The following is a 14,102-nucleotide window of genomic DNA, read 5'->3' as shown; positions in this document are numbered from 1 at the left end:
TAAAAAATTTACAAATTAAAAAGATAAAAGAAAAGGAAACTATTGGGCCACAAACGCCCCGTCACGACACTGATCCCCCCCCCAAAAAAAACACAAACAGCTCAGTTTGCATCAAACCGTGGGTCATCGTGGGTCAAACAGCTGAGCGAGCGATTTGTTAAAGATCCGTTTAATGTAATATTTACAGCTAAAGGTCCTCAGTGGTTCAAACGGGTCTGAAGCGGAGATGTGTTTCGGCAGCGTGTGGGGCTCGTTCGCTCCCCCCAACGCCCGCCGTCGGCTTTCTGATCACCTCCACTGCTGTGTGTTTCTGAAAAGGGGCACAAAACGAGAAAAATTGCTCATCTCCGTCCCCTTGAACCCGCGGCCTCTGGCTGAACCTGGATTCGGCAGGTCACATGAGGAAACCCCCATCAGGCTGATGGTTTCCCCAACCCAAAACAATACGGGAGCATGCCACGGGCCGAGCTGACTGATGAGGAGGAGGATGAAGAGGCAGCGTGTGTGTGTGTGTGTGTGGCAGGACGGCCTGAGTGAAGGAGGTAAACAATTACTCCCCCCCCCAGCCCAATTTAGGTGGTGTTGTATGATGTGTGCCACGGTGCATTTCAAAGGCAGCCTCTGAAATTCTGTGGTGAGAAACTTTTTAATCATCGAGCTCCTCGTTTTGTTTTCGGATCGTCTTATAAAATTATTAAACATGCTCAACAAACTACCTCATAAATACTACAAGCCAATAAATAATATTTCTGCTGCTTGATAAAACTAAAACAGATAATTCATTTACTTTTGTGCTCAACTCTACTTTCTCCTTCTACATTTTCTAAAAATAAATCTGATTAAAGCTGCAACTGTTGAAGAATTCATCCAGTTCAGCAATATTATAAAATGATGTAAAAACTAACTAAAAAAATGATGTTTCTGTTGCAGCTCCTGCAGTGTAAACAAACAAATATAAAATCTAAAGTTCCTAAAATAAAAAAAACTTATTTTCTAGTATAAATAAATCTATAAATATTGCCTAAAAAATGTCATCCTACAAGCTTTTACATTTTTTAAATCAAATTATTAACAAATAATGTGTGCAATCTATGAGTGAAACCCAACAAATATTTAAACTGAACATTAAGAATAATAATTAATAATAATAATGTTAAACTGAAACGTGTTCTAAATATTTGGCTGTAAAGAAAAAAAAAATTAAATTTTCACATTTGAGACGTGAGAATTGGAAGTTTCTGCATCAGTTATCAAACTGAAAAATTAATCAAGTATTCATCTCTTTTATTTTATTCTGAAATGTTTATTTTTTTAGTTAAAAATCATCCTTTTGTGTCTAACTGAAGCAGCTGTAGGATCGATTAAAACTGATCCGCCTCAAAGTGGATTTTTTAAACGTGGAGACTTTTTTTTTGTTTTGCATCTATGCTGCAGTTTTGTCCAGGATTTAAATAATAATTAAATACATGTACAATAGAAATAGAAACTATGATAAATTAGCATAAAGTCACACTCTCCTCTTCAGTATTTCTATGTTAATTTCATAATGTAAATTTTTATGAACAATATTTTGAGTTGTGTGTATTTCTGTTTAAAGACGCTCCAATTGAAGAAGTTAAGTTTGTTTTATTATTTACAGTGATTTAAAAAAAGGCATTCTGTTGTGCTCTCTTAGAGAAAAAATGTGGATTTTGTTGCCAAAAATATGCAAAACGTTTTAGCTTTTTCTCCCGAAAGCATCGATTGTTCCAGAGGTTGCAGAATTTTAAATTTATTTCTAATATTTTCTCTTTTCTGTGATATTCTGAATGGCTTTTTTAATCCTTTACTGCCTTTTTCTTTGGCCTCTTTTGCTTGTCAACCACCAGCCTAAAACTGAAAAACTTGGGGGTTCCCTTGCATATTTTAGATGCCGTTTAAACAAAAGAGCTTTTTCTGTAAATAAACTCCTTTGAATATCTTCTAAAAGCTCTCTGAATAAATCCAAACTCTCCCCCCAGCGTCTTTAAGTCCAACCATTTGACTGTGCATGCCTCGGTCCCAGGCGGCGGGGGCTTTTACTGTCAAAGCTTTCTGCCTTTCAGGTGCTGGAGCGCTGTTTTACTTCACTTCCACCACTGGAAAGCAGTCTGGCTCCTCTCTGACCCCCTGAGCTGGTGACCGTCCCGTGAACCCGTGGCGACCCCGAACTGACCGGCTCTTCCACGTCCCAAACGCAGACCGCCACATGGGCACGACGCGCAGCACTCATGGCTCTCTGCCTCCGATCCAAGTCATTTATCTGCTGAAGAGAGCGCCTGACGAGCGTCACAGAGAGCAGATAAAGAGCAGAATAGATAAGACTTCTCTTTAACCCCCAGTCAGCTGAAAAGATCAGCAGGTAGGAATGAGAAACGCGTCACAGCCGCACAACAACACGACGCATGAAGTCTGAAGAGCAGGGACCTGGTTTATATTATTACATAATTTCTAACGTTTACTCCCAGCTCCTCTACGATGCATAACAAACCGTGTTGTTCATTTTAATCAGAGGCGGCTCAGCTTCTACTTTAACTCCTTAATATGTTAGATAAAGATTCCCCTTCCTCTCATAAAACTACAGCCCCGATCTCACAGCTGGTCCAGAGGCAACAAAAGGCTGTAAAAGCAAGAATAAGAAACAGCTGGAGGAGCATTTTACAAAGAAACAGGTCAGTAAGAAGGTATAAAAAGAGGATTTTAGAGGCTGAATCTAAAGAAGTAAAGATGGGCAGAGGTTCACCAGGCTGTGGAAAACTGCATCCATCTAAAACCAGATTAATGCTCCTCAATAGAAAACTGGGAAGACTTTGAATATCCCATCATCTACAGATCTGAATCATCACTGCATTAAAACCAGGTTCTGGTTCTGCTCAGGAACACTGTCTGTAAACACAGTTCACCGTGCCGTCCACAAATGCTGCTTAAAGCTCTATCAGGCAAAGAAGAAGCCAGATGTGAACAGATGTGTCTCCTCTGGACCAAAGAGGAGAACTGTTCTGAGGTCAGCCTGCCTCTCTGATGGTATGGGGGTGCATTAGTCCAGGTTTTAGAGCAACATCTGCTCCCATCCAGGACTGTTGAACAGACAGAATGGGCCAACCTCAGGTCCAGATGTTTACAGACTGATGGAGATGCTGCACAGAGGGAAACATGTGGAACAACTCTGTTAGATGTTTAGCTGCCATTAAACTTAAAATAATCTTATTTTTTCACCTCCAAAAATGGTATAATTTCTTAGTTTCAACATTTGAGATGTTCTACTGTGAATAAAAGATGAGTTTATGAGACTGAATTCTGTTTTTATTCATGTTGTACAAAATGTCCCAAATTTTTCAGAACTGGGTTGTGAAAGGAGCAATGCCCTTATTTTAAACAGTATAAACAAGCTTTAATGGCACATATTTCAGTTTAAATCTTAATAAAAATCTTTATTTATATCCAGCTCCTTCTGTTTTTACTATTCTGTAAACATCTGGTAATGTCTCAGGATGTTTCCTTGTGTTCTGCGTCAGACTGCAAATCATCTGTAGCTGCCATAGAAATAATCTTTGCAGAAACTGACCGGATGTTTGCATTTCTCACTTCTGTCTGGGAGTTGTTCCTGTGCAGAGATGCTGCGCACACCCTGACCTTCAGTGCAGAAATGTGATGTTAACAGATGCAGGGTGAGGAGACAGAGGAATCTACGCGGAGTCAAAATGAAATCAATGCTCTGATGCCACCCAGATATTTGTCATCAGTTTGTTTGTTTGTTGTTTTTGTTTTCCACCTACACTGAGAGCACCGATGCTCCTGCCACTCCGACTCGATCAGCTCCGGAAAGAAAGCTGCCAGGTCCTGGTCCCGGTCCTGGTCCTGGTCCCGGTCCGGATCCTGCAGCGCGCACGCAGGGCTGGAGGTCGAGTAGAAGTCCAGGATCTCTCCCGGACCGAAAACCTGAAATTCCATGAAGTCGAACATGACCCGCTCGCTGCTCTGCGCGCGGAAAAAAAATTAAGGAAAAAAAAAAAAAAAGACAGAGAGAGTAAACAGAAATAAGATCTGTCCTCTGCTTGTTTATGCTTTGCAGCCCGGGTGTCCAACAGCAGAGCTTCACGCTCGGAGGGGCGTGTGAGCGCGCGCGAGCAGACCTTTAATTTCCCATCAAGTGTTTGGTGGCGCGCGGCCAGCGGACTACGGAGCGCAGCGCGTCCAGGTCTGCAGGTTGTTTTGCATAACAAAGTTTGTTGCAGGACTTCTTCTTCTTCTTAATCTCATCTCCTCTTTATTGATAAATGTCCGGGCTCAACCTGCCTGATAGCAGTTATGTCACGGCGAGCGATGGTGTTACCTAATGTATGCGGCTGAACTCTCCGTGAACCTCCTGCGCCGCTGCCCTTCACATGACCCAGCCTCCGTCTGACATCAGCAGCAGCGGAGCCAGAGCCCTTCAATTACCGCCNTTAAAGATATATCCATTATTTTGTTAGAGAAATACTGATACGTAGAACATGAGGCCTTTTTATGGTTTGGCTAACGGGGGGCCTACATTACCCACAATGCAACGAGACGCGATAGGCTCCGAGCCCAGGTGTTCTCCAGTCCTGACGCGCCTAATTAGGAGCAGGTGGCCATGCAGACGGGAAGGAGGTGAAAGCTGATCTAAAGTCCACCTGCAGGAAGGAAAGGCTTTAATTTGACTCATAGATGAAAGAGCCACTGAAGAAATGCATGTCGCCCGCCGCCTTCCAGGCCAGAGTTTTAAGCTGAAATGGTTTTCTGTTGAGTAATAATCACCTAAAAATAAAACTTCCTGTGCAGCCTCCTCACACAGTCTCAGAGTAGTGCTGTGGATGACCCTCAGCTACCACCACACCAGGTTTTACCTCAACATCTGCAAGACAGTTAGCTGTGGCGGCCATCTTGAACCTTTGATTCCCAGAAGGTAATCGGTTCTTGATGTACATCCAGTTCAGAGCTTCCTGCAGATCCGACCAGTGGTTCATGAGATATTTTGCTAACAGACAATCAGGGTTAAGCAAAGACAACACACAGGATGTGTTGGAGATGACTCTCAGCTACTACCACACCAAATTTGAGCTCAATATCTGCTAAACCGGCTGAATTATAGACACTTCTGTGTTGGATAAAGTCATTTAGCTGTGGCAGCCATCTTAAATCTTTGACTCCCTGAAGTAAATCGGTTCTTGATGAGAGATGAGAGTTATTTTCAGGGCTTCCTGCAGATCCGTCCAGTGGTTCATGAGATATTTTGCTAACAATCAGGGCTGAGCTGCTAAAAAAAAAAATCACACCATCCAGCTATGTTTATGTATTTGATTTGATATTCTTTTTGTCAGATTTCATGGTCTTTTAAAACATTTTCCTACATTAATGTTTATCTGATCCATTATTTAAAGAATTGTGTACTTTTTTTTGCAACTTTCAGATAATTTAATGTAAAAAAAAAGTAGGTTTTTCTCAAACTTCACTAATGTTACAGCACAGTTAATAAAAACTTCTTTAACAAACAGACGAATGAATCCGTTATGAGATGAATAAATTCAGTGTGATTGTGGTAGAAGCCAAATATTTCTCTGGATTTGTCTGTTAAGTATCCGTACTCTGGGGAATATTGGGTTTAAAGAAAAGACGCTCAGTTTTAAATAAAAGGTTGAAGCAAAGCAGATAACGCTGATGCTCCTGTATTGACATTTCCTGATTGGAACCATGTGGCCTTCTGCAGAAATCAATACTTTTTAGGCTCCGTTTCTCTTCATTCACGTCCGCCTAAATTCTTGATCCTTGACTCTAAGTGAGAAATATTTGCCGTCTCGGAGATCATAATTAAATCTAGCGGATGATGAAGTGGGTCAGCCGCAAGATGGCTTGGTGGGTGGGGGAAGGAAATCTGCTTTAAATTAATGAGTAATTCCCAGCGTTTTTTCTTTTTTTTTTCCAAAGTAAAGAGCTAAGAACTGCTTAAACGAAAGCAAGAAACACAAGGAAAGAAAGAATCTGCACATGCATCATCTGTGGAGCCCAAAATGAAAGCTAAAGTTGCTTTGTTTGAAATTATACACTTGATCTCCTTCAATGCCACTGCTAACCCCATTGAGGCGGAAAGGCAGCCCAGCTCCAATGTTAAAAGAGGCTAATTACTCGCAGTATCTCCCACACTCCGGGGAGGCGAGGTCACGCAGAGGACAGGCATGTGAAGCATTCCTGCAGCCTGCTGCTGATGGACCTCCCTCCCTGCTCAGTCTTCCCCTGTCCTCCTTTCTCTTTCTTCATCTTCGTCCTCCCCCAGCTCCTCTTTCTCCTCTTCCCATTTAGCATTGCTCACATTTTTCTGCTCGCTCCTTATTGATCACTCGTTTTGTTTTCCACTCGTTCTGTGGGCACCTCGATGGGTGCTCGTGTTGAGCGAATATAGTTGTTTTTGTAGATAAAGAACACGTTAGTGTGTTAACATCGGCGCCCTGACGCGCTCACTTTAACAAAAATTTACATTCTTTAAAGGTTTTCAATGCAATTTAAGTTCTGCTCCCATTTAGCCGTAAACCGGGTCAAACTCAGCACGACGGCAGGACGACAATAAAAAACTAAATTTTACCAGAAATATTAGAATAAACTAGGAAAAAAGGCATTTCCTGCAAAAATACAAGGTGAACGACCGCTGAAATTTACTGAAAGAGCTGAAAGTGAAAAAAACCAACACTAGCAAAATGAGAACACTGCCTAAAAGTAGCTGAATATTAGCTAAAAGCAGAACAGTATCTAAAGTATGGTAGTTAAAAGTAGCAAAAGGCTAGCTGATAGCCAAAAGCTGCAAAACGCAAGGAAAATGCTAAAGGTAGCTAAGTAGAAGCTAAAAATAACAAAAGGATAGCTACAAGCTAAAATTAGCAAAAAGCTAGCTACAAGCTAAAAGCAGCAAAAGGCTACCAAAATGCTAAAAGTAGCAGAATGTTAGCTGAAAGCTAAAAAATAGCATTAGGTTAGCTACCAGTTAAAAGTAGCAGAAGGTTAGCAAAGTCTTCAAAGTATCAAAAGGCTAGGTAAAAGTAGCAGAACAGCAGCTGAAAGTTAAAACAAAAGTGTAAAGTAGCAAAATGCTATAAATAGCTAAATGCTAGCTAAAAGTTGCACAACTTTAGCTAAAAGCAGCAAAAGACGATAAAACAGTCGGTTTACTGACGCAGATTTCAAAGAGAACATTTTTGAACAAATTGAAGAGATTTCAGTGTATTTCTATGGGGAGCAAGTTTGTAAATAAAGTTAAAAACGTTGAAAAAAATACCAAAAAAGTGACAAAAAACAAAAGTCATAGATACTAATTTTCTGAATAACCTGAATGTTTTGATGTACGAATTTCTAAAATATCACAAAATGTCCAGAGCTGGATTGCAAAAAAATAGACAAAAATAAAAAAATGTGTAAAGAATCGAGTGAAATCTCAATCGGAATTTAAAAAGGAACTTTGAAAAAAAAACCAACCCTTTTTCATTTAATGTTTGAGGTCAACTTACTTGGATTTAAAAAAAAAAAAAAAAAGGGACACGACCGACCCCAACTAGCATCCCTTCGATGAATGCATGTCGCCCGCCTCGCAGGTTTCATGTAACAGATGATAACAGTGACGCACGAGGAAACATCTAAATGTTTTCTTGTTGGTGAGTTTAGTTTAATTTACCTTAACCAGAATAAACTGGTAAAAAAATAAATCAGGACGTTAATAAACTTACCTTCATCCTATGATCATGAGACTGATAACAAGTTAAGATCATTTTAAAAACAAGGAGTTCTTTTATCATCGGTGTGCAGCAGAAATACGTACATTAAATTTTATTTTTTAGACATTTGGGTCGTGACATGAGCACAGGTTTGAAGATTTGCTTTTAGACAGGAGAAGGTTGTAGCCTTCAGCAGTCATTGGTTTTATTGACAGTTTAGTTTCACATTATGTCTCATATTTGATTATCGTTAAATCTGAGCAGCTTCTTCTTGGCAGTCACATCTGGAAACAGCTGTAGCAGCAGATTCTGGACCCATCAGACTCGGTCCGATTGGGACTTTTGCTTTAAAGTGTTTCCTGTTCGTTTCTATTCCCAGCATTTTGTCCGAATACGACATTTACACCAAATGGCACGTCGTTGGTCTTTTATATCCCACTGAACAGATTCCTGACCTTCCTTTTGCTTCTTCTTCTTTTTTTACAACCAGCTGTAAACCTTAACTTGGGGCTTGGCACCACGGAGGAGTTATTTATTAGTGCAATAGATCTTTATTTTTACTGTCTCTGTGGATGACCGGGTCTCACCAGGTTTAAAGGGGCTCCTTTGAGAGTTGAACTCCTCTTTGAAGTTGTGTTTTTATTTCCTAAAAAGGGTTTTATTTGAACTGAAATCTGAAACCGCTCTCGCTCTACTTTACATTTAAATCAGCAGGAATATTTAGAAAAAGACAATCAAAGAACTTTATGTTCATTATATAATGTGTTTAATATATTTGCACATGTCTGAGGGTAAGGTGAGCAAATATAGACTAATATTTATAATTTGTGAGACGTTCAGGCTTTAATGTGTTGAACGGAGGAGCTGACGTTCAGAGGAAACCTTCCTGTGACCGACCTGGTCAACATGACTTTCTCCCGACAAACTCAAGGTAATTTAACCCCCCAGACAGAAACAAACCTGTTTTTTATTTTATCACATCTGAAGCTGTTATCCAGCTTAGCTTCATGACAAACTACAGAACAACACGACAACAACAACAGTTTCTTTATGAATCTAAAATTAATATAACACATGTTTAAAATCCACTCTTTCCTCATATGATAAATAAACTAACTTTAGGTAACAACAGCTTTCAAATACATAGGGGGTCAAAATATAGACTAGGTAATCTAGATGAGCTTTATTAAAACCAGTTATTGGAAGAAAACCACTTCTTATGTTTTAATCTGCATCTGTTTTTATTTTAAATGTTCTGTAAAACATTTTCAGTTAATTGAATTCAATGAAAAGTGGGCAAAACTTCAACCACGACCGATATAAACCCATAAACACACCAAATGAAGAATAATGCAGGATGAATCTATAACTGAAAACTATTTATTTTAAATAAAAGAAACATAAACTAAGTCCAAACATGATGCAAAAACACAAGGGGACAACAAACCAGTGAGTGAAGGAGATGATCGGGTTTTAAAGACAGGAGGTAATTAGGGAAAGTGGGCACAGGTGAATGATAACAACCTGGATCAGGTGAAGATGGGCGTGGCGAAATTATAATGATGAGATTAAAGGTAGGCCACACTTATTTGAATGATATTTTATGTTTATGTGGATGTGGAGGAAAAGAAAATGTAGACGATGTACTAATGAACTGTGAAATATATGAGCCTGAAAGGGTTAAAAAGGGTAGGACAAGAATGGAGACTTAAAGGAATATTGGGAACTGAAGGAAACATAGAGAACATTTATGAAATAAGGAAAGCAGTATTTAGGTATCTTTATGATATAAAATAAAAAATATATAATTTAATTGATGTAGATTAATGTTGCTGCACACTCATGTACAGTAGGTGGCGACGACATGCACCTAGAAGTTGTTTGCTTGTTCATAACAGAAAAGAAGAAGAAGAAGAAGAAGGGTGTGGCAGGTAAACAAGTGATAAACTGGAATACAAAAAACGCAAGGAGCAAAAACTGAACAAAGACAAGACTAAACATGAGCCAAAAACAAAAGAAACTTCAAGAATAACTTAAACAAAACCCAAATCCTGACAATAACTTCAACTTCAGAAACAATAAACGTGATTTCCGCTCAGGATTTGTGCATTTATCTGATTTTTGTCCTCGGGCAGATCGTTCCATCGTATTTTTGACTTTGGTCCATCCCTGATTTCTTAGCAAGGCACCAAGCTGAGGAGGAATTAAAAAACTGTCATGCATCTTTTTTTTTATGTATATCAGAACGAATAAAACAAGGATTGTAGAACCTGCCTGGTGTACCTGCTGGACGATCTGGTCCTCGAGGGCCACCATCCTGCATGTTTTTGTTGTTTCTCTGCTTCAACACACCTGATTTGAATGAACAGGTGATTAACAGGCCTATGTAGAGCTTGAAGACCTGTTGAATTAGCTGTGGCAGCCATTTTGAATTGTAATAACCTCACAGGCAATTCCATGATCACCTGCCTTTCATTGTGACGGTTAATAATGACCAACAAATCTTCATTGATTTGTTGAGTTTATTTTACGTAGTTGTCTCGATTTATCCTCAATCAAAGGTAAAAACAGTTTTATTCATATATTATAATTTGTTACCCAGTTTGAATGAGTTTAGCAGAAAGATAAACATGGAAAAAAGGAGGATTAATAGATAAATACATCCACATAAACATCAATAAACATTTATTATAAACATATGTACACGTACATGCATGTATAAATACACTGGATAAATCTTTTAGTACAAACAGCTGAATAAAATCCAGTAAATCAGTGATGCATTACAAGCTGTATGAACATCTGGCGTGCTTTAAAGCAATTTGAAACAACCGATTATACAAAAAATGCAAATAAAGTTCCAACACAAACACATACCTGTCTGGTTACTGATGACCGTGTGAGAAAAGGAAGGTTTGGAGTTTTTTTCTGAGTGTCCGCACGATTGAAACTGCATTTTTAATCAGCAGAAAGTTTGTTTTTAGGACCAGAGAAGTTTAAAAAAAACACCTGGCGGACCTGCAGCTAAATTCAGAAAGAGCTGAAAGATGTGATGGAGTCAGAGGGTCTAAACCTCTGAGAAAATGCACCGAGCGTGAACTGATTTCCATATTCAAAGCTCGGCTTTCTCCTTCCTGTGGGAAGCTTTATTTGTAACCAAAGCTGATGCAAGGGTTATTTAATAAAAAACCTTTAATTTAAAATTAATGTTTTTTTTTCAGTTCAAATGGATCAGAAGTTTCTCTGCTGCAGGATTAGCCTTCGTTGGAGCAGAAGTTTGGATACAATATCTAAACTGAACAGGAAATTGTGCTAGTCTTCATCGTTTCTACCCTTTTCACTCATCCATAGAAAGAGTTAATAACCATGGAGGTGAATCTGTTTGAAACAATCATAAAATAAATGTTCATGTCAATAAAGTTTAATTGAATTGCTGTTTGAACGGATTATTTTGGTGGCCTAGTTCACCTTTGCGCTCTTTGAGCTCACTGATGTCGCGATGAAGATAAATCTTTGATTTATTGTGCAGTCCTACTTTAATACTAAACATTCACAGCTGCAGAATAAACCAGGATGAGCGCTGCATCACTGAAGAGGTTAAACTTAACTTTTACAGATCATTTAAGTCTCCATATCGCTCAGTTTTATCTCTGGTTCAAACCAATACATCAAATGTTTGACCTTTCATTTGAAAGAAATCTGGATCTTTACACACAGATAAGTAAAGCAGTTATTGTAAATGAGTATTGAGCTCTACTGATTACATATTTATCTTGACAGAGATTAAATTAATGTGTGAAAATGTGACATTAAACACGAGGGCAGACTTCTGTGTTGGGAGGTCTTCTCACTAAGTCAAGGAGCACCTAAACAAAAACAAAAATATTCAGGTGTTTAGAGGAGATTCAGACCTATTCACACAACTACAGTTTAAAAAAAATATGTTATTTTGTCTGTAAGGGGGGAAAACATCAGTCCAAACAAAAATAAGATATTTTATAAAGTGCTGAAATGCCCATTTGAATACAAAGTTTGTTTTCAGCAAACAGTTAAAGTTGAATAAAGTTCAAGAACAGAACTAAGACGAAAAAAAACGTCATTTTCTAGCATCATTGCTTCCCTGATATCTCAGTTTTAACACATTCTGTAAAGAATATAGTTTCATTTTGGAAAACTCTCTGTTTTTTCTCACCAAAATACTTATTTGCATGTACAAATGAAGCACCCCCGTCCTCACCAACAAAACAAAGTTTGTTGTGCAAAACATCCACATAAGCACAGACGAGAGCTCGGTGTGTGATTTTTATTTTTACCTTTTCTGTCTTTTTCTTTCACTGGCATCTTCTTCCAGGTCAGTTTGAAATCAGTCACGCCTTGTTTTGAAAGCATCGCTTCCAGCTGACAGAAAAATGATGGATATACGTCAGAGTTGTCTCCCTTACCCCCCGTCTGAGGTGATGTAGTCCACACCCTGTAACCTTAGAGCCAATTTATGGTTTTCCAATCCATTTTCCAAACTAGATTTGAGCATTTTTGTTTGTTTGTTTTGTTTAACTGAGTCAGGCTTTTTCGAAAGTGCCTCTGGGTTCGCAATTCGCAAGGGAGCCTCCGGAACATCTTAAAACTCTCACAAGGGCTTTTAATTTCCTCACAGGAGTCACAGGGCTTCGTTCTCATGGCGGGTGCATACTCGCCAACATTTGGGAATGTCGATGTGGGGCAACGTATCATAGTTGCTTAAGATCAGGGCTCTCGTTCTGATCTTTCTCTCCATCCTCTCAGCTGTTATATTGGAAATACTGATCAGTAAACAGCTGGAACTTGTTATTTATTAGTATTAGTAGCTTTAGCTAAGCTGAACATTTCCAGGCCTCCTCTTGATGCTCAGACACAACTTCCTGCTGTCTTTCAACCACTTTGAAAAGCTTTCTTTCCTGCCTCCATCTTTATCTTTCTGCCTCTCCATCTTTAGCTCTCTGTCATCAGATGAGCGGGTCTCCTCTCTGCTGTGAGATTGACAGCTGTCAGTGCTTGGGGAAGTGGGCGGGGCTTACAGTACGCTGCAGAATGAGGGCTTTCTCACATTTAGCCGCCAAAGTCACCAGATTTGTCGCTAGTCGCTTTAAAAAAATGCTAGAGGGATCTGAAAACTCGCTAAATATAGTGTTAAAGTGACAAAAAGGCTGTTTGCGTGTGTTTTTTTTGCGTGAGAAATACAAAGTGTGGCGTGTGAGGGCCAAATGCGGGACTTTTGGCTGTCCCACACAGGGTGATGCGGGACAAGGGACGGGGGGGCTAAATGCGGGACAGTTGGCAAGTATGCGGGTGTCTGGAACTCGTCTCAAACAATACTCAATTTAGTACTCAAATAATTGTGACTAACTGGAGACAAAAAAAAAGAGAATAAACTGCGATAATAATTAAGACAGTTTGTGAATCATTTACAGAAATGCAACACAAATGTTGTAATTGAATTGTTAAGTATGCAAATGTGTCCTAAGTACCACATGAGTGTGAATCTAAGTAAAGAATTTTTGTATTTTCTTGGAAAATAATGTCCCCGACTGTCACAACCCAGTGAGATACAGGCTTTATAATAAACTTCAGTCTGTACCTGAATAATTTCATAAATTAAAACTTGTGTGCCTGTCCTTTTCACCAGAAATATAATAATAATATTTACTACATAACCTTAAAACATGTCATCAAGCTCAAATTTAACGACTTGGATCAAGAGGGCCTGCTTCAACCGACATGTCCGACATGTCCCCATATTGGGGACAACAAGTCAATGTCCCCGCAGTTCGTAACGGAAAGATGTTTTACCTGCTGCTTGAGGCTGGCTGTGGCCACCGGATCCTCCAAGTTTGCCGTGGTCTGGACCTTCAGCTTCACCGTCCTTTCCTTTGATTTTTCAACTGTCAAAGTTTAAAAAGAGCGGATGAATATTTCTGCAGAGAACACAACAATAGTCTGACACCTACTCGGTAAAAAACAAATACGGGGATGTTGTAAACTTTTGCAGATGCATTTTCGGATGTCCTTGTTGATCCTGTGGTGGAGAAACCTTCGTTGGCAGCACAGCGGTAAGACGTTTTTTTGTCGGCCACCAGGTTTGCACACATCTTTCAGACCCTCCAGGATTTCGCGATGTTGCGATCGTAACCATTAACGCAAAATCAAGCAAACCCCGCAAAATTGCAATTTTTTGTAACTTTGCCCAAAACACCACAACTTTCCCGCAACTTTAACCCAATATTTATTGTTTCTAAAGTGATTCGCCACCGTTTCTGCGGTCTAGTCTCTTCTTTGTGGGTTTGTGTAGCGTGGAATACAAAATAACCCCAAATAACTCAGGAAGAAGAC

General features: G+C 39.4%; 1 protein-coding gene across 1 annotated transcript in view; it reads right to left on the bottom strand.

Moving 5' to 3' along the window:
- Positions 1 to 4,352, bottom strand: part of LOC108243261 (retinoic acid receptor beta) — a 22,985-nt gene extending 18,633 nt beyond the window's left edge. Inside the window, exon 1 of the mRNA XM_017428574.3 lies at positions 3,795 to 4,352. Within this exon, the coding sequence (XP_017284063.1) occupies positions 3,795 to 3,981 (187 nt within the window). The 5' untranslated portion in view covers positions 3,982 to 4,352. The remainder of the gene's footprint in view (positions 1 to 3,794) is intronic.
- Between the last annotated feature and the right edge of the window lie 9,750 nt (positions 4,353 to 14,102).

The sequence above is a fragment of the Kryptolebias marmoratus genome, linkage group LG16, assembly GCF_001649575.2.
Source record: "Kryptolebias marmoratus isolate JLee-2015 linkage group LG16, ASM164957v2, whole genome shotgun sequence".
NCBI classification, from domain to species: Eukaryota; Metazoa; Chordata; class Actinopteri; order Cyprinodontiformes; family Rivulidae; genus Kryptolebias; species Kryptolebias marmoratus.
Note: the sequence above shows the minus strand (reverse complement) of the source record. Positions and strands in the feature narration are given on the sequence as shown.